The sequence below is a fragment of the Hemicordylus capensis genome, chromosome 1 (assembly GCF_027244095.1).
Source record: "Hemicordylus capensis ecotype Gifberg chromosome 1, rHemCap1.1.pri, whole genome shotgun sequence".
Taxonomy (NCBI): domain Eukaryota; kingdom Metazoa; phylum Chordata; class Lepidosauria; order Squamata; family Cordylidae; genus Hemicordylus; species Hemicordylus capensis.
The window spans coordinates 81509884-81531414 of NC_069657.1; the positions used below are offsets into that span (position 1 = coordinate 81509884).

At 42.4% G+C, this 21531-nt stretch overlaps 1 protein-coding gene across 28 annotated transcripts in view; it reads right to left on the bottom strand.

Annotated features, from left to right (window-relative positions):
• GPHN (gephyrin) overlaps positions 1 to 21531 on the bottom strand; it is a 556374-nt gene that overhangs the window by 426163 nt on the left and 108680 nt on the right. For 15 of the 28 annotated variants that reach the window (XM_053285016.1, XM_053285048.1, XM_053285057.1 and 12 more), the window contains exon 2: positions 5216 to 5294. In XM_053285016.1, the coding sequence (XP_053140991.1) occupies positions 5216 to 5294 (79 nt within the window). Of the gene's footprint in view, positions 1 to 5215; positions 5295 to 9527; positions 9679 to 21531 lie in introns of those variants that run through there. The other 13 variants (XM_053284974.1, XM_053284946.1, XM_053284931.1 and 10 more) reach the window with 8 other exon arrangements.

Consider the following 21531-nt stretch of genomic DNA (forward strand, 5'->3'; position numbering starts at 1 on the left):
TTGTGTATTTTTTACATTTAGTTTCTATCCTGCCCAGTAGCTGAAAATACACCAAGATATTCATGACAGTGTACAGAGGTATGCACTCTTTTGCATTTTGTCCATGTCAACATACACTTTGACCTGGCTTGCCTCCTATTAGAAATTAAAGTGATTTTTCCAACTCTTTTCACCAATTCTCATTCTCCATCTGTTCATAAGAAGAAACTGACACACACAGAGGGCACCCCAATGTTTTGTGCTATTTCTGTATGTTTTTCTACAAATTCTGAAGTCGCAGAAACATAGCTGAGATCATTCTAATTTTTTTTTTTAAAGTACAGGCATAAAAACATCAAAAAGCTAAAAATCCTGGAAATAATGTGAAAGATGCCTCTTTAAAGACGTATGAGAGAAATTTTCAAAGGAAGTAAACTTGAAGTTATACTAAGTCTTGGTAAAATATTAGGTTGTTAGAGAATAGGAAATGTTGCCTCCTATGTCGAATTCAGCCCCTGAGAGGTCCCTGCTCACTGCTAGCCATCCTAACCCACCCCAAAATTCCATTTTTCAGCACTTCCTAACACACCTTGTCACACATCACATCCATTTTTAGGTATATTTGGTGGATGTTTGCTGTCACATGATAAAAAGAAGTCAGAAGAAAACCTGAGAGGAGGCATCTTGATATACAACATCTTTCATGCACCTGCATATTCTGATTTTCATCACTTAACAGCCTTACACACAAAAGGTGATGCCCACATTGTCACACCCAGGAAGAACCATCAGTAACAATGCATTCCGTGCAGGTCCACCCAGACCATTCTAGACAGCAAAGAATGACAATAAGAATGTTCCCCCCCAAGGCACGTTTTGGGATATAAGTATCCCCAATTCCATGACTCAGTGTGCTCCCTTGTGCTTTACACTTGGGACTCCATCAGATGCTCTCTACAATCTTGGTGCTCCCCTGTGCCTCTCACTCGGGACTCCAACCCACGCTACAACAAGTGCTTCCTTGTATACATCACCGTATGCTATAAATTGGGACTCCAACCAGCACCCTTCGCTTTCCCTCGTATGCTATACTCGGGACTCCATTGAGCATTCCATATGCTCTCTTGCAACCTACAAAGAGCTTGAAATCACTATCTGGATTGGTCCTTGTGCTAATCCACCCAGTTTGCCTCGCAACTACAGGAAGCTGGACCTACAGTGAAGCCATTCTCATGGATATCCCTCCTTATACTAATTCTTGCAACCCTCCTGCTCTCCACCTTGCTGTCCCTGAAGGATGTGAATCTCCAGCTGCTTGAAGCCCCACTGCTTAGAGACAGGTGCAATATAGTGGTTGTCCAGCTCTCAGGACCCCAATATTTATTTATTATTTATTTAAAGAGTTTATACCCTGCCCCTCCAGTGTACTACTGCTTGGGGGCAGCTTACAACATTAAGATAGACACAGATAAAAGTAATAAAATTAAATTAAAAAAATAAAGTCAGATTGAAAACAATCATTAGGTTCAAATTAAAACTGAAAATTATAAAAACCTAAAGAAGCTAAAGAACCTACCAGATAAAACAAAATAAAAATGGAGCATTAAAAAGCCTCCTTAAAAAGGTGTGTTTTAAGGTGTTTTTTACCCCTATCATGACCTTCATGGCTGTTGGTAAAAAGAGGCAGTGAGACTGTGGTAGAGGTTTCAGTGTGGATAAGGCCAAACACAGAGTCCTTAGTCCCTTCGGTGGCTACTTGTGTTTCCAGTCCCAAGGAAGCAGCCATCCTCTGTAACTGTTTTCATATGGATGGTACTCCTCAGTAGAGGAAATCTGTTTCTTCCCATCCAGCCAGTCATCTAAATGTGGGGAACCTTGTGGCAGGTCTGTGTCACCTTGAGTCGAAAATGCGTCCTCCTCTGAATTTGACTCATGGTCCAGAAGTTCGCGGAATTATCAAGGTGCTTGCTACAGGGACTGAAGATTGAGTAGCTTGAGACCCTTTGTCCTTAATATCCGCTTTACGTTTTGTAGTACTTGAGGTCTTGTTTGGGGCAGAACTGATTTTGTTTAAACCTGTTCACTCCCTTCAAGGTGAAGGAGATCTGGAGAGAGCGCAGTGGGGGCGGGGGCTGTAGCAAGGGATCCTTTCCCAGCTGTCCACATCCCAGGGTCTCTGCCTTGAGTGCTTGACCCATGTGGGATTTATCGAAGTACGTTTGAGAGTACGTTTGAGAGTAATCACTCCCTAGGGATATGCACGACCCTGTTCAGAGGCCCTTTTACGGAGGCCCTTTCATGGGCCTCTGAACAGGTTCAAAAGACTGGTGGTTCAACCAGTTCGAAAGTGGAGGGAATACCTTTAAGGACAGAGGAAGGTGCTCACCTCGCACCCCGCCACATTTTCCCCACCAGCGCTGCAGTTTAAAAGGGCCCAGCGGGCCTGCAGCGTACCTCCCTGCTGCCTCCTTGGACCAGCATGTGTGCACCGGGTACTTCAGGTTCAAGGAGGCATTGGGTCGGCAGGAGGTATGCTGGCACCCCACTGGATGCTAACTGCAGCACTGGCAGGGGAAATGCGGCAGGGGGGTAAGATAACCCCCCCCCAGTCCTTAAAGGTACCCCCCTCCACCCTTGAGCTTCCCCCTGCCGGTTCCGTGCACATCCCTAATGCTCCCTCCTATAGTCAAGTCCTGTGGTTGAGAGATCTATGATGGCACTCGTTTCTGTCATGGGGGAGTCTGGTTTGTAGCCAGACTCTGGATTGAATTCTGCTTCGGAAATGAGAGCATGCTTTGATTCACTCTCCCTGTCAGGACTGAGATCTGGTTGCAGTTCTTGGTCACTACCTGCTCTTGACAGAGACTGGGTGGGGATCTGCAGGAGTGGGGAAGTCGCCACCGATAGTGTTTTCTTCAGTTTCGGGATCAGGGGCTTCCCAGTCTTCTTTTTCTGTTTCTTTTTAAGCGGCTATGCAGGCTGTTTCAGGGCCTTTGCTCTCAGTTGGTTAAAGTCAGTCTTGACTGGTTAAAGTCAGTCTTGATGATTGGTTGGGATGTCTCCATCCTCAATGGCCCCACCTTTGCCACTAAGTCTGGTGCAGACACCTCTTGGTGGTCCGGCTCCACTGTGCCAGAACTCTACCTAGTAATTGGAGGTTGGTAGGAGCAGGAGAATTGCAGGGGTAATGCTGCACTCTTTCCTATTGTTTTTGGCTGTTGCGTTCTCCAGTGAATAATGGGCACACAACACCCTATCCCACAAAATGGCACAAAGTATAGAGCCACAGTTTCTGCATGCCTGAACAGATCTTGCAAATGTTCACTCTGTGGGCTTCGCCAAGGAAATACAGACACTCAAGATGTCTGTTTGAAGTGGGGAGCTTAGCTGAGCAAGACAATCAGCATTTGAAGGGGGTACTCATGGTCATAAGCTACAAGGGGAATGAGTGGCGGAGGCGCACAGAGAGGGGGGAGCGAAGAAACAAAACTCTAAGTGAAAGTCAGAAGTAACGAGTAAGAGAAAGACTAGAATAAACTCAAAATAAAAAAGGCTAGAGATAGGGAATAACAAACCATTTTTATTTTATTTTTTGCTTAGCTCAGTCAATGATAGGGTGAGAAGAAGGATTTCTGATACAACTACTGCAGTGGTTCGGCAGCACACTGGTTCGGCAGCACACAATTCAGGCACACCCCTAACTCCTATTTCAAAGAAGCTTTCTTTTGAGCCATGATGGCAATGCATCAAAAAGGTCAGGAGAGGCTTCCTAATGTGTATTTACCTGGAAATAAGTTCTATTGAATTGAATGAGGCTTACTTCTGCATAAACATGCTTAGGCTTGCCCTGCAACCACACAATCGCCTTTTTAAAAAATAGCTTCTTTCTTCACCACTCTAAAGACTTTAATGATAGACATTTCACAATTATGGTTAGGTTTGCAACCTGAAACGTTAGGAAGAGCTACTGAACTGAATCCGAGAGAGAAAGGATTGCAACGGATTTCATTTAATTGCAAGACTTTGTGAGAGTGGACAATGGTTTTAGAGAGCTAGCAGCCACGAGGTTTTGGTAGAAGGTGATCATGTACAGCAAACACGTCCCAATCAGAATTCCCAGGGCAAATGTCTCACTTTGTTCTACACTAGCAATCCTTGCCCTCAAGACCCTCTGAGAGCTACTGCTCTCCTTTCTCTCCTTCCCTGCTTTTCCTGTCCCTCAGTGGGGCATGCCCCACTCAGCCAGCAGTCAAGACCCCACCCTACTTCAGCTGTTCGACCACCTGTTGGCTGTCAGCTGCTCATGTCAGTAGGCTCCTCATTCTACCTCCATCCTGGGATGAGTTCTGACTAGGCAACACTTCAGGGCTAGGACTCTTTTGTGGAAGTGACTGCCAGCAAGGAGGAAACAGCCCTGTGAGCCAGCAAAAAAAGTGTCTGCAATCAGATGCAGCCTGCAGGATGTATGTTGTGTAGAGCTGGATTAAACAAAGCAGAACTGGAAAATCCTCCTCGCCAAATCTAATGTCAACTTGCACTCATTTGAAACCTCAACAATTTAATGGGAAATCTACCAAAGGAGGAATATGCCAGCAATTCTAGTCTTAAATTTGGGTGACTAGCTGCAAATACACTTTTTAATTTGAAACTAATGAAAGCAAATAGGACATCATACCCTGTTAGAGAATTATAAGTAAACCCAGTAGTTTTCTAGTGGGATCAGTAAAATCAGAAATGACACTTAAACATTAAAGTTGTACTCTTAAGCCACATGCCTCTGACAAAGGTTGCTGGCTCAAGGGAATTTTAGAACAAAATACTCTAAACTTTAAACTGCCAAAACTGTGATCAGCATGGGGAGAAATCTAAAGATTGGCTGTCTATGTGTTCATTCTTTCTTAAATTCACTTAAAGGCTAAAATGGCATCTAAAACGTAATAACAAGCACTCACATTATCCAAATTGAATTTCTTCTGCACTATGAAATGAAAATTGTTCTGTTAGTGTCCTTGCCTTGTAAAGATAAAGTGTGCCAACGAGTCAATTTCGACTCCTGGAGCCCACAGAGCCCTGTGATTTTCTTTGGTAACAGGACTCAATTATTAACATGTCCATCTCCTGCCCTAACCTATTCAGACAAAAAAGTTCCAATTATATATATCTATATAAGGCAGTTACCACATATCTGTTGATGCTCAACTGGAAATCTAATTCAATTTTGGAAATAGATACTTACAAAGAAGGATCTTGGACGAGGTCTTTAAGGTTTATCCCACTACGGTCCTCTGCAAGGTTCCTAAAGCAACTGTCGCTCACTAGGAAAAACAGAAGAGATGAATGTGAAGAATGTACAAAATGGCAATCAATTTTGATCTTATGATAAATTTGATCTTATAGTAAAGTCCCCTAGGCTGTGGCATTGCATTTGGTTTTAAAGTTGACTAATAACTTGAATCAAATAGGATGTTACAAACTAAGGATCAATAAATACTTCGTCCAAGAATCCAAGTACTGCAAGTCTTTGGTGCTGAACATTCACAACACTTACATAACCTAACCAACCATACAAAAGAGGAGACTCCAAGAGCAAAACTAGGCATAACAGTGGCTGACACATGTTTTTCATAGATACACCCGATTCACACATAAAGGAGAGGGACTGGGGGGATTGAACCTTAGGAGTAAAAGTACCATTCAAGAGAGGATAGCTCAACCCTCCACCACCATGCCTCCCTCTAGCACATTACCCTAGCTACTTTTCTCCATTGCTGGCTCAATTTCTATATCTGAGCCAAAAAGGAAGAAAAGTACCTGAAGCAACTGTAGAGGGGCAAGGAAAAGGTGGAGGGGTGTCGGCATTCTTCTCATGGGACCCCTTTTACTGCATGAGTAAGATCTTACCAACTTTCCACCCTCACCAATTTATGTGGGGCAGGCATGGGAATGATGGGTCTTTCACATCTGGTTTTATATACACACACATGTAAGGGCTACTAAACAGCATGAACAACTTGCCTCTGGTTCTTAAAAAAGGACTAATCAGAATTATGTGCCTTCTGCTAGCCATTTGCCATATTCTGTATTTTGCAGCCTCACCTTTCTTGGTTGCTGCTTGCCTCTACATTTCTACAGTGTTTGGTGCTGGAAAATAATAGACCAATTTGCTGTTTTTGTTAAATGTTTGCCTTTCTAGAATGGCTGTTATGAGGGCCTTCATGGATATTGTTACCTCCCCTTTCCACTGAACTATGACATTCCGTGCCAGTGTCAAGGAGATATACTGCAGGGCTTAATGAATCCCAGGTGACAGGGAGCCATAGCTCCTAAAAATTTAACTGTGTTGCTGAGACTAGGATATTGAAGGGCAGAGTTATTTTTTAATGGAAACCTTTATTGCATTGAATAGCCCTGAAAACCTTGTTTCTGTTCTAAGTATATTACTTGCAAAGGGAATTAAAAAGAATCCATATACCCTCCCCCGTGAATTTGTCCATCACTAACTCTGGTAAATTTTGTCAAGTGTCCAATAGTCTGACTCCTAAAACTATACACTGGCTCCTAGATTCAAACAATATTTGTCAAGGCTTGGAATACTGCTTTCCATGAAAAAACATCCTGAAAGATTTTCCACCTTTTTCTCCCTGCGGCATAAAATCAATTTCTAAAAATCCTAATTAATTCTATAAAACAAAGCAATATAATAATTGAATACCAATACAGTGTCAGGCAAACTGAGCAGTTTCACAGTTGTAATTAGAGTTTGGGTGATCATCTAGAGAGAGACCGAAAGAATATGCATGCATGCATGTGACACTAAGGAAAACAGAAAGCTGCTGTATACCAAGTCAGATCATTGGTCTAGCTAGCTCAGTAGTATCTATACTGAGTGCCAATAGCTCTGCAGGGATTTTGGCGGGAATTCTTCTTAGCCCTACTTGGAGATGCCATGGATTGAATGTGGGATGTTCTGTATGCTAAGCAGATGCTCTACCACAGAATTACAGCCCTATACTCCCAGCAAAAGTGAGCAAGACAATGAGGAATAATCCCATCCCCCATGCCACCAAAACTCCAATTATAATTCATCCAATTGGCTGTGCAAGTCAAATCAAATGGAAAGCAAGCTAAACAATTTACTTCATCTTGAACTGCAAATGAAAGTAAAACTAAAACTGATTAGTTTGGGTTTCCCTTCTGGAGAATACATGGAGCAGCGTCTCATTTCTTTTGTTGAGCTGAGAGGCTGGAAGTGATTGTAGAATGTATATTGTCTATTGTCTTTAAATTATTTTTTAAAAGCATTCCAACAAAAATAATTCCCACAAAGAGTTTTGAATATAACATTTAAACCACACTGAATGTGGAAATACATTTCCAAAGCAAATATTTCAGTTCAATTCTTTGCCGCTACTATGAAAATTTCTGAGATATTATATTGCACATAAAATTAACACAGGGCACTTACATATTCAGTAAAGAAATTTAAAGTAAAATATACCATATCAGATCAACTATTTAGGGTATCAGAAAGATTAACAGAAAGTTTCCCTATTCATAGTTTTTCCAGAAATCCCACATCACTACTGCTGTACTAGGTGAGTTGTTCTAGTTGCATTTGAATGTTCAAACTGTTCCTTCATTTTAGGAGGCATGCTATAAATAATAATAGCAGAGGCGTATCTAGGGAAAATAGCACCTAGGGAAAACACTGAAATTGCGCCCCCTGTCCAAACATCTAACACCCATCTTTCAGATAACTTTACCATAATATCAGCTCAAAAATACAAGTCAAGCTCGTTAATCTTTTAATATTTCAAAAACTATTTAGCTGGAAAACTACAAATTTCAGTATGCTGGGGCTCATGAAATACCCAAATACTATGTGAAGGTGTACTTGAAAAACTAAACAGAAGTGCCTGTATAATTCTCTACTATGCATTGTAGCATCACCATTACATAAGTTTTAAAAATAAATGGAGAATTTGACTTTTCCCAGATACTCTGTAAATAATTAAAGGATATGCAGAGTAAACTGTGTCACTGCTTGGAATATATTCTAGTCTTTCAGAAAGACAGTTAAAATGAGAGAAAGAGAGCAAGAAACTCCCAGTGGGCCTTAATGTTAAGGATTTCACACTGATTCAAAGACAAACTCACCATTAATAGCCATATTAGCAAGACATCACATTTAACTCACTTATCACAAGAAGCAAAGTAAGAGCAAATGAATACAATCCTAGCTCATAAGCGTCAGCTCAGTATTCACAAACCCTGATTCTCTGTACATAGTGCCAATCTGAATATGTGTACAATGTCATATTATATTATTATTATTATTATTTTTACCCGTAGCCCCTTTGGGGGGCTTCCTAAAGGCTGGGGGGGTTGCAAAGGTTCCCCCTCACCCTGCTGGCCTCTAGGGCCTCGCAGGGACCATTTGAGCATGTGCAGTGGCCGTTTTTAAAAACATTTTTTTTAAAGGCCACTGAAAACAAAATGGTCACCACACATGCTCAAATGGTCTCTGCAAAGCCTGGCATGACCTAGAGCCTCACAGAGGCCATTTGAGCATGCACAGTGGCCTTTTTGTTTTTGGCAGCCATTTTTTTAAAAAAAATTAATTGCACGTGCCCTGCCTGCCCCACCCTAGATACGCCCCTGAATAATAGCAGCAGCATTTGTATAGCAATTTAGAGTGTTCAAAGTGCTTCACATTAATCATCTCATTTGCATTCCTTACAATAAACCTGTAAGGCAATAATTTTGAGAGAGAGGTTGAGAGGGAGTCGATTGCCAGACCACCTAATGAATTCATCAGAGAGGAGAGATTCAAGTGGGGAAATCCTGATTCGTAGCTCAGCTTCTTAGTGCCAAGCTACAACAGCTCTAGGTCCTAGGACACTGTTCAAAAAAACCCTGTCTTGGTGAAAAAAGCCACCACATATTTATATAGTTACTGTATTGGGCAAATGATATCATTTTTAGTTTCCTAACTGCAAAGATGTCTATTCTGATGATTACTCAGCTTTGTTACACTAGAACCTAAGAACTTGGAACACTCATGCTCTCACTAGATTCAGGGTATAGTACTGCCAAATCATTTACATTCACTATTTTTATCCCAAGCCACACAGAATTCACAGACAAGAAACTGAGATGGAAGTGCAAGCCCTACAAAATTTCATTTTCTTACAGCTTGGCATCCAAAGGTATGCATAAAAGAAGGGGCTAGCATAATTGAGGAGTACTTAACAGTTATCGCAGATCACAGAAGCATAGTACATATACAATGGAGTGTAACAATATCACTTTATTCAGCATGAAATAGAGCTCAGCAGGAGTACAGTGTCCAGTTTCAATTACAAATAAAACTTCTACTAATACTTGCAGGAATTAGCATTTTACTTGAATACAGAGTTTCTGGCACTTCCAAATCCTGACTGGAAAACTCTAGCAGCCATGATGAAATCTACCATGGTTTTGCTGAACCCACAGCATATTCCTTATAAACCAACTTACTGGTGTTATGTTTCCCCCCTCAGACCCACCTTGGGGGAGAGAGTTCATGTGTCTCCTCACAGCCCGGCCACATGGCTCATTTTTCCAAGAAGGCTTTTTCCATGCCTCATTTTTCCATGCCGCAGTGGTAGTTGGGGGGAAGGGAGAGAGAGTGCACATGTAGGTACTCGGCTCCCGTGGTGGGGGACAGAGCCAGCCCCCACCAGCTCTGGCTGCTTTCTCAGCTCTGGGAGAAAGCAGAGTGGAGAAAGCAGTCGAAGGTGGTGGGGTCTGGGGGGAGTAAACATGTTTCTGCAGGGTGCATGCCCCCTCTCCAACTGGCAGCTGCTCTCTCTGGGCTCTGACTGCAAGAAAAGCAGCCGTGGCCCCGATGGTGCGGGCCTGTCTAAGCATGGGGCTTGTCCAAACACGGGGCCTGGGGAAATTGCTCTGGTCGCCCCACCCAAAGGATGGCCCTGGACACGGAAGATCACTCCTCTGCACAAACCAGGCCTCTGAATTATTCAGACCTGTGTGGAGTGTAAATTTACAGAAGATTTTAATGTAGGGGTGAGCTTTCTCTGCCACCCAAGGACAGTGCTGGCCTTGGTAAATTTACAAACTAGGCCTGCAGAGTCCTTCCCAATTCTGAAAGGATTTAACAGCACGTTTTGATTGGGATGCAGAGAGCACTGCATTGCTACACAATCTGCCTCCTGGCCTTTGAAACCAAGAGAAGCAAGCAGGATATTTCTAGAAAGCCCCTTTCAGCAGGGTTGGGGGCAAGAACCACATGCTTTTCCATAACAGTAGGGCGAGCAGGCAGGCTTTACTTTATGTGTAAGACTAGAATATAAGTCCCTAGCATTTTTCAATTTAATTTCCTATACTATAAGTCTCAAAGAGCATAACATTATTTAACAACATTCTAAACACTATCTAAAATAAATGAGAGAGCTTACAATGTGTAAGTATCAGACAAGAAGAAAAATACTTCATAATGTTTTTTGGGGGGGAAACCCTGTAGAAACCTGTTCAATACTGCATGCATAGTATCAGCCAAAAAAGGACTACTGTTATGAATAAATGTGATAAAGGAAGAAAAATAAGTTACAGTTCAAAACTCATATAAGTGCCTAGAATAAAAATAAATTGTATTAATGATTCACTGTAGTTACTAACAAACGGCGCTAGAAGAATGTGTGAAAAATACCTCAGGGAGACGTTTTTACAAATCTTATGTTAAAATATGCTGTGAATTGTGTGAGCAACCCAGAGAAGACCCACTGCACACTTTCATCTTTACTTTTTCAATTAACCTTTTTACTGTATTATCTTCTCCCACAAAATATATACCACGTGCTTTTCCATAAATAAGCAGACAACACCATTTAAGTTTTTTAGATAGTTTACATTAAAATAAACTATTTTACAGCAGCTCAAAAGAGTTTCTTTGAATTTTGGTGATTGTGTCTACAATTTTAATGTGTTTTAAGTTTGATTTTAAGGTGTTTAAAATTTACATCCATTTAGCAACTGGTAAAAATTTGGGTAGCATTATTTTAAAACAAAGCAGATTGACAATGTGGTGCAAGTGATTTGGCTGAAAAATCAACTGCCGTTTATTCCACCTCCTCAACTCTCTTTTAATGAATCATAGTGATAGTATCCTTGCAGCTAGTTTACAAACATATTCACAATGGCAATTTCATAGTGAAAGTTAGCAATGTTATTTTTTTCCAGGAAAAAAAACCCCAGTACAGTTTTTATAGAACAAATGGTGCAAGTGCAATACACAGCTTGTAATTATCAACTGTTTTCCAGCTTTGCATTTATCCTAAACTTGAGAAATAGATTTGGCCTCTTACAGGAAAACTATTTTGTTGCACATTGTTGCATGGGCTTTGGACATGGACTAATCGGCATCAGTTGATCACTCATGGCCAGAATACTGAGTTGTTGGTGGTGATCAAATATTTGACTTTGGCTTTTATTATAAGCCATCTGATTAGCACAATGGTAGGGAGGGCGCTTAATCATTCCCTGTAGGCTTCCTAAAGTAAAGTGTGGTGTTGAGTCGGTGTCGATTCCTGGCGAACATAGAGCCCTGTGGTTGTCTTTGGTAGAATACAGGAGGGGTTTACCATTGCCTCCTCCCGCACAGTACGCGTTGATGCCTTTCAGCATCTTCCTATATCACTACTGCCTGATATAGGCGTTTCCTATAGTCTGGGAAACATACCAGCAGGGATTCAAACCAGCAACCTCCGGATTGCTAATCAAGTCATTTTCCCGCTGTGCCATTAGGTGGCTACCTACACAATCAAAATTCCCATCCCAACTGTTCTCTCCCCTACAGAGGAAGGGTCTTCATTGTTTTGTCCGTGAGGCAAAAAATAAATAAAAATTGACAAGATCTACTCTGATCCCCGCCCCCCGCCCCAAGTCTTGTTATGCTGCCTCATTGTGGCAGCGGGGTGTTCCTGGGAGGGATGATCTAGGGCATTCCCCCCTCCCCCAAGCTGCCTCATCGTGGCGCAGTGGGGGATATGTGTTCCTAGGAGGGATGAATGAAGTACGCTGGGAGGTATACTTCCAGTAGGGTCACCCAAAGCACAAAGGTCATCCCAGATGCCCAGCTAAAGGAAGCAGGCACCTATATTTGGCAGCAGCGATATAGGGAGGTGTTGGGGGTGACGATCACTGCAACAAAGGCATAATTTCATACTGTGTGCGAGAAGGCAATGGTAAACCACTCCTGTATTTTACCAAGAAAACTACATGGATAGACAAAATAGAATGATTGTCGATGTTGTGCCGGTGATGGGCCCCTCAGGTTGGATGGTACTCAATATGCTACTGAGGAAGAGCTGAAGATCTCTCACAAGTACTGATGGTGTTTATGACGCAGTTAGACTAAAGCCTTTTGGACGTCTAGCAACTGGTGCTGCCGTGCAGGAAAAGAAAACCCGAAACTGCAAAGACAGAATTACAATGGGTACCTGAAATGTAAGAAGCATGAATATGGGAACGCTCGACACAGTGGAAGATGAAACGAATCTACTACAGATTGACATCTTGGGCATCACTGAATTAAAATGGACTGGAATACGACACTTTCAGTGAGAAAATCATATTGTTTACTACTCAGGACACGAAAACCAAAGAAGGAACGGTGTTGCTTTCATAGTCAGGAAAGATATAGCAATTACAGTACTTGGGTACAATGCGGTCAGTGACCGACTAATATCAATTAGATTTCAACCCTTTAACATGACAGTTCTTCAAGTCTATGCCCCAACAACTGATGCAGAAGAAGAGGAAGTTGATGAGTTTTATACTCAAGTTCAATCTGAAAATGACAGAACATGCAAGCAAGATGTGATGCTAGTGGTTGGAGACTGGAATGCCAACGTGAAGGTAAGGAGGAAAACACAGTCAGCCTATATGGCCTAGGAAACAGAAACGAAGCAGGAGAATGACTTATTAGTTTATGCCAAGCCCATGAACTCTTCATTGCTAACATATTCTTCAAACAACCAAAGCAGTGCCTATACACATAGACATCACTAGATGGAGTACTCAGAAATCAAACTGATTACATTATTGGTGCAAGGAGGTGGAAGAGGTCAGCAAAGACATGGCAGGGGGCCAATTGTGGAACAGATCACAACCTGCTCATGTGCAAATTCCAAGTCAAGTTAAAGCAGAAAAACAAAGCTATCCAGTTTCCATAATATGATCTTGAGAATGTACCCACCATTTTCAAGGAGAACGTCAGGAACCGCTTTGAAGATCTGAATCTCATTGATAGGGAACTAGAGGAACTGTGGAATGAGATCAAATAAATTGTTAAGGATGAATGAGAAAAGAGACTGTCAAAGACCAAAAAAGACCAAGAAACAGAAGAAAGCAAAATCAATGTCAGAACAGACGGTAGAAATTGCCCAGAAGAGGAGAGAAGCCAAAGTCAAGAAAGATAAAGACCTCAGGAAGGAACTTAATAAGGAATTTCAGAGAGCTGTTAGAAGAGACAAGGAGCCGTACTACAATGACATCTATAAAAACCCTGAGGATGGAAATAGACATGGAAAAACAAGGGAAGTTTTCCAAAAGATCTCTGAACCCAGAGGGAGGTTCCAACCTCAAATTGGTATGTTAAAGGATGCCAAAGGACAGATAGTAACTGACTCAGAGAAGATCAAACAGAGATGGAAGGAGTATACCCTGTTACCCCGAAAGTAAGACCTAGTAGTAATTTCTGATGTACCGCTAATTGCCCTAGTGCATTTTTTTGGGCTAAAATTAATATAAGACACTGTCTTATTTCCGGGGAAACACGGTACTAAAAATCTGTACAGCAGGGACATCAACATCCAAGACTCTAGATGATATTCCATACTTGCAAGAACCTCTAGTATGAGAAGATGAAGTTAGATCAGCATGCTGGTCATTACCAAGTAGGAAGGCTACAGGAATTGATGGAATAGCTACAGAAATATGGCAAGCAAAAGGAAGAAGAATCAGTCAAGGCTCTAACCAAACTATACCAGCAAATTTGGAGAACATCACAGTGTCCAACAGATTGGAAGAAGTCAGTCTACATACTCATACCAAAGAAAGGAGAGTAAACAGATTGCGCAAACCATCACACAATATCCTTAATTTCACATGCTAGCAAAATAATGCTCAGGATCATCCAATGAAGATTAGAGCCCTGTGTGGAAAGGGAAATGCCGGATGTTCAAGCTGGTTTCAGAAAAGGCCGAGGAACAAGACATCATTGCTGATGCACACTGGATAACTGAGAAAGCCAAAGAATAACAGAAAGAATTCAATATGTGCTTTATTAACTACAGAATATCCTTCAATTGTGTCAACCATGTCAAGTTGTGGAATATCCTTAGGAAAATGGGCATCCCAGAACATCTCATTGTTCTCATGAGAAACCTAGACACAGGACAGGAAGCCACAATCCAGATGGAATATGGTGAAACAGACTGGTTCCAGAACAGCAAAGGAGTAATACAAGGCTGTATACTTTTTCCTTCTTTATTCAATTTATATGCTGAACATATACTGAGAGAAGCTGGACTGGAAGAAGATGAGTGTGGTTTTAAAGTTGGAGGAAGAAACATCAATAACCTGCGCTATGCTGATGACACGACTCTGATAGCTGAGAATGCGGATGATCTGCAAGCTCTAGTAATCAAAGTCAAGAAGCAGTGTGAGAAAATGCATCACTGAGAGACCTTAAAGGCCAAGCTGAAGACAGATCATCCTGGAGAGAATCTATCTATGTGGTCGCTAAGAGTCGACACCAACTTGATGGCACTTAATCAATCAATCACTCACTCTGATGGGAAAACAGCCTGTGAAGAAAGGGTTAAACACCTTTCCCCTCCGATCCAAATTCAGTCTCCTTACCTGCATATCAGTAAACACCACAACTTCTGCCACACCACAGCTTCTGCCTTTGAGAAGGAGGTATAGGGTCTTAAAGACCAGGACCAGCCGCTTGAGAAGTAGCTTCTATCCAAAAGCGGTCTCAGCTTTGAACGCAGCAAAACACAGCTTCTGAGGGTTTTTTTGTATTTAGTTTTTAGAGTTTTTTAGTGGGTTTTTAGTGGGTTGATGGGAGGGGGGCGTATGGGTATATGTTTAGATTATTCTTGTTAGGTCCTGTAGTAGTGGTAGTAGCTTCTTTTCAATCTTGTTGTTCTGCACAGGACAATGACAATAAAGAATTATCTATCTATCTATCTATCTATCTATCTATCTACCTACCTACCTACCTACCTACAGTGGGGGGAGATAAGGCTCAGGCTTCTCCTGTATCCTATCTAGTTTTGCCTAAATACTAATCTGCAGGTCTTTTCTTGTCTTCCTGTCCAATGCAACTCCAGTACTTGCCAAACATATCAGATGCACTGAACGCTTTAATCTTTTCAAGAGAACTGAATAAAAAGTGCATAGTTGTAAACACATTTTGTTAATTTCCACAATGGTGTGCAGAATACACTAGGGATGTGCATGGAACTGGTCTGAGCTCTATTCTAGGAGCGCCGAACGGGTTCCGGCAACTGCCATCGAGCCAATTTGGAGGGATTGCTTTGAGGGGTAGAGAAGGTGCTGCCTGCCTGCCAGCCCCCGCCCTGCCATTTCCCCCATGCCAGCACTCCTCAAAAAGTGGATGCATGGGGCTGCAGTATACCTCCTTGAAGCTGGGATCAGAGTAGCCACTCAAATGGCCAACATGAGCGTGCTGGCATGGGGTATGCGGCAGGGTGGGGGCTGGCAGGTAGGCAGAGCCTTCTCTGTCCCTTAAAGTGCCCTCCTGGGAGTGCATGGAACAGGTTCCATACACATCCATAGAATACACTACCTTCTCTACTTGGATCTTATTTCCCATACAGTACTGTTATGAGCAACAGGGATTTAGCACCCAGCTACCACGGGGCTTATATGCCCAGCAGCCACAGAGATGGTATACCCCTCTGGGATCCTGGCCTATGGGTGTATGAGGAGAGGCAATGAACCAGACCAAGAGTGTCTTTTGTAATTTTACTTGGAAATAAGATAGAGCAGTCAACGCAAAACTGGGTCCTGGTAAACACAGGGAACACAACAGCCTGGCTTACAAACCAAATGCTACAGCAAATTGGGGTCCATTGCTAAGCACAGGGAATACAGCTGCCTAGCTTACAGACCAAATGCTGCAGAGGTAGAAAAGGGGAAAGGGAGGAGGAGGAGGAAGGGGTATATTTGACCAACAAGTAGAAAGTGCTGGTGGGCGGTCAACTCCACTGCTTCCTGATGAATTGCTGGGGTGTGAAGAAACTGGGGAGCAAAGAGGTGGTTGTGCAAACGGTGGAGAAGGAAAAGTCATATTTTTTGATCAGCTCTCTGCCTTCCCTAGACTGGACCTCCAGTTCTTATATACATTCTTAGTTTGAAGATTTTTGGTGTCATCTCTGGGATCTGACTCAGAAGAAAAAAATGTTTATCCAGTCTTCTCCCCTTCACCCTGGTCAGGGGCATAGCCACCCTTGGGTAACCGGGTTCAACCGCCCCTAAAGGCCTGCACCTCACAACTCTGACACACCCTCCTCCTCTGACATCAGATGCAGAGGGTGTGGTTTAGCTCCCGGATGGGGCTGCGTGGTCCCGTTGACAATTCAGATGGCCAACGCTGCATTCGCCGCATGGCCTCGTTTGGGAGCTAGACCACGCCCTGGCGTCTGACAGCAGATGCGGGGGGCATGGCTAACTGCCCGTGTCTGATGTCAGACATAGGGGGGAAGACGAGGGGGACCGCCACTGGCCTCCCTCTGCTAGTGACCCTGCTGCCATGGTTGAGGTATCTCTTCTCTTCTGCACCCAAGGTTAGAAAGCAAGGCTTCTTGTTCTACCAGCTCTTGCCTCTACTCCCTGCTTCAGCCATGATATTGATATTTGATGGGGAAGCCTGTCAAATGTATATTTCTCCCTTCCTGGCATTTGGACTTTATGATCCCAATTGAAATTCCAAAGAAGGAGAGAAAGAAAGGAATGAGGAGTAAGCTAGGTTATTTTTTAATGCAGAGGCAAAAGCCAGGCACCAATGTTAAATATAATACAAAATACATACAGTGCATGACTGTTCTATTTTCTGTCTCCAACTATGGTTATAATACTTAGGTTCAGCTAGCAGGGATCTTTGAGGCTCAACTAATCTAGCTTCTATACAGTTTGTAGGCAGCAATCAATAAGACTCTGTGGATTGTGCAACATGACTCAGTCCATGGCATCCGTGGAAGCTATGTTTCAGTGTGTCATGACAATTAAGCCCCAACAGGACAGGCCCCCCTCAAAGCAAAAGGAGGCAATACAGTGTAAAACAGACAGGTTTTGTTAGAGGACTGGGGTGCCCATGACAGTACGAGGTATTATTAACCAATTAAAACAAAAAACAGGTACCATAGAGCCATGGTGCCTAGACGAGAATATTCAGAGGCAGAGTTACTTAATAAAAAAAGTATTTGTCCCAGACAGCCCTGTTTCTGTTCTAAGTATCTTATTTGTAGAGGTGATAAAGAGAAGTCCTTTTACCCTTGCCTCTACAATGTCTATTACTAAATTTGGTAATTTTGTCAAATGTCCAATGCCTGGCTCCTTTGGGTTTGGCTTGGTTTTTGGATCCACAGAAAATTTGTCAAGGCCTGACAAAATAAATATCCCACACTCATATCCACATTCTCCCCTGGTTGAAGAGGCCAAATGAAAAGTTTACTCTAGGAATACGTAAACCATGAAAATGCCCAAGCCAACATTAAGAAGCTGTATACATACTTGTCCATGTCCTTAAAATCTTTGCAACTGCAGAATATTTCCAAGTATTCAGCTCTGTACAATCTAAAATATTCCAAATATAGATGCACTAGCTGTTCAAACTTCCTTAATAAAATGCCAAATAAGCGCATTGTCTTTGGGGCTACAGACATTTTAGTTTCTGAATGAAAAAGGCATTTATTTTACCTTCACTACACAAAAACAGATTTGTGAACCATGGACACTGTTCTGTATTCTAACCACCGCCTGCTATAAACAACAAAATTACATCCTACTGTATTAACATACTATATATTAGTATGCACACAATGATTGATGAAACAACTCATGAGTAAATGCAGCCAATTTAGAAAAGTAGTTTGCTATCAATAGTTATGAAACAGAAAACAAAACTACCACATTAGAAAATGTCCTTAGATGAGCCAAGCTACAGAAAGCACTGTGCGATGTTGGCTTATTCGTTTTTTCTCATCTATGCATATGAGAGAAAGAGAATGGTGCTCTATTCACTAATTTTAAAAAATCTATGTAAATGCTCCCTGACTCATTACCAATATTTACATCATATACATTAGTTTGGATAAAGTCTATACAACTTGAAATGTAGTCCAAATACAGCATTCAAGCACATATTCACATTTATACATCAGTTTTATTTTAATTTCAATTGGTGACAATAAGGTCTACAAATTCCCCCATAAGCAAACTTGAATGGGCTCTCTCTCTTTTTCTCTTGCAATTGATCACCTTCTGAAATCATCCCATTGCCTCATGACAGTCAATCAGGGTCAAACTAGGCATTTTTACAGGTGAACCCCACGGGGTTTCGATTCTCTGCTACAACCACAGATAATGGGGCATTAAGGCAGTAGGAATGGAGGAGGGATTAGGTACCTGGAGACTGGGGAAAGCGCAAAAATCAGCAAAAATACCCCCCCACACACACCGCAATATAAGGAATACCCCAGGAGTTTCCACTACGGGTTTCCAGCTGTCCAGGAATGCCCCCCATCCCAATTCCTATATTTTTCTGTGGGGGGCGGATCACACACACAAAGTTTTGTTTTTTGTTTTTAAACAAGCCGCGAAATAGCTCCTTTTCTGAAAATGGTGGCTGGAAAGGACTTCAGGAGGTCATTTCCGGCCACCCTGACAAGATGGACACACTAAATTAACCCTTTAAAAACCATTTTTGCTGTGTAAGCCGAGGTTGGGTGTCAATTACCTGACCATGGATACACAAAACTGCAGATAGTGAAGTTTGCCTGTACTTTAAATACATATATTGACTTTGTAGTTCCCTGTTTCTTTGGTCTTTTCCAAATTACAAATGCAGAGCTGCAAACCGGATCAGAACTGTGGATGGGGTAGTGAAGCTTTAATATTCTGCCACCAGTATAGCCCAGAACCACTTCCTTCCACTGTGAAAACTATCCGTTTATTCCTACCCTCCGTATCCTATCCTTCAACCAGTTACCAATCCGCAACTGAACCTGTCTCCTTATTTCACGACTGCTAAGTTTATTCAAGAGCCTTTGATGGAGAATTTTGTCAAAAGCTTTTTAGAAATCCAAATATACCATGTCAACTGGATCACCTTTATCCACATGCCTGTTGACATTCTCAAATAAACTCCAAAAGGTTAGTGAGGCAGGACCTGCCCTTGCAGAAGCCATGCTGGTTCTCACTCAGCAAAGCCTATTCTTCTATATGTTTAACAGTCTCTTTCTCGAATATGCTTTCTATCAATTTACCCAGCACAGACATTAAATTAAGCAGGCCTGTAGTTACCCAGATCCCTTTTTGAAAGTCAGAGTTACATTGGCTACATGCCAGTCCTCTGGTACAGAGCCTGATTGCAGGGACATATTTTTGCCATTTCACGTTTGAGTTCTTTAAGAACTCTTGGGTGGATGCCATCTGGCCCTGTTGATTTGTTAATTTTTAATTTTTCAAGACAGTTTAGAACATCCTCTCTCGTCACCTCAAATTGGCTCAGTTCTTCAGCATCCAAGCCTGAGAAGCTCAGTTCAGGTACTAGTAAAATAAAAGTAAAGTGTGCCATCAGGTCGGTGTCAACTCCTGGCGACCACAGAGCCCTGTGGTTGTCTTTGGTAGAATACAGGAGGGGTTTACCATTGCCATCTCCTGCACAGTATGAGATGATGCCTTTAGTGGTGTGCCCGGACCACTGGAAAAGGCCTCCGGACCTGTCTGGAATTTGGCCAGTCCGGCGGTCCGGCAGCGGGGGGGCACTTAAGGGTGGCAGGGTAGTACTTACCCCTCCTGCCGCTCTTCCCCCTCCGGCACTCATCTTTAAACAAACATTTTGGGGGTGGCAGGGTTCCTCCTTGCCGCCCCTGCCCCCATCATCGGCTGCAAAGTTCTGAAGTAAGTATAAGCTGGCGCTACGCATGCGCCCAGTGCAGCGCGCGCACACCCGTTGTCGCCGCCGACATGCGTGTGACGTATGCGGCGCGCGCCGTGCCAGGCGCATGCGTAGCGCCAGCTTATACTTACTTCAGAACTTTGCAGCCAATGATGGGGGCAGGGGCAGCATGGAGGAACCCTGCCGCCCCAAAAACATTTGTTTAAAGACGAGCGCCAGAGGGGGAAGAGCGGCGGGAGTAGGAAGAGCAGCGGGAGGGGTAAGTACTACCCCCCGCCCTTATAGTGACACTCTCCCCAGTGCCGGACCAAGCCTCTGTAGTTCTGTGCACATCCCCTAGATGCCTTTCAACACCTTCCTATATTACTGCTGCCCAATATAGGTACCAGCGGGGATTCAAACTGAATCCCCGCTGAATCTACCAGCGGGGATAGCAAACCTCTGGCTTGCTAATCAAGTCATTTCCCCATTGCGCCATTAGGTGGCTCTGGTATATGGTCAGTATCCTCCATTGTGAAGACAGATGCAAGGAACTCATTCAGCTTCTGTGCAATCTCCTAATTCTCCTTAATAATCCCTTTCATATTCTCATAATCTAAGGGTCCAAATTGCCTCCCTGGCAGGTTTTCTTCTTCAATATATTTAAACAACTTTTTGTTATTCCTCTTGACACTTTTAGTTATAAGCTCTTCATTTTGTATTATTGTTTACTAGCATTTCTTTTGCCAGAGTTTATGTTCCTTTCTGTTCTCTTCATTAGGGCAGGACTTCAATTTTCTGAAAGAAGTCTTCTTCTTTTAACTACCCTGACTCTATTTGATGTGGCAGTTATCAAATATGGCACATATCTAACTCTATTTGATATGGCTGATAAAATTTGGCTGAGATGATAAATTATACAAAACATCACAAAGTGTTTAAAAATGAAACAATCAACATTATCAAGACCTAGACAAATCTGAACCTATTATGGAAGTAAAACATGCTAAATAATCCAATGAGGTGATTAAAAAGAAAGCCTCAGAACTGTTAACACCTTATGCGAGGTACAAGCACAAACATACATACATGCAAAGTTCCACAATATATTATATTAAACAAGTCTCAACTTACAAACGTATAAGCACAAGTTGTCGCTCTTGGGAACTAAGAGCATTTCATGTTATGGATATGAAACTAACAAACTAACTTTTGAAACATAACCCATTTGTAATTTGAGGACTTTCTGTATTCCAAAACGGCAAACTGGCAATTTAAATTTGAAACAGCTTCTAAACTGCAAAGATCACTGCATAGGAATCTCCTTCTGAAGAGAAAGAAGAGGAGTAATGTAG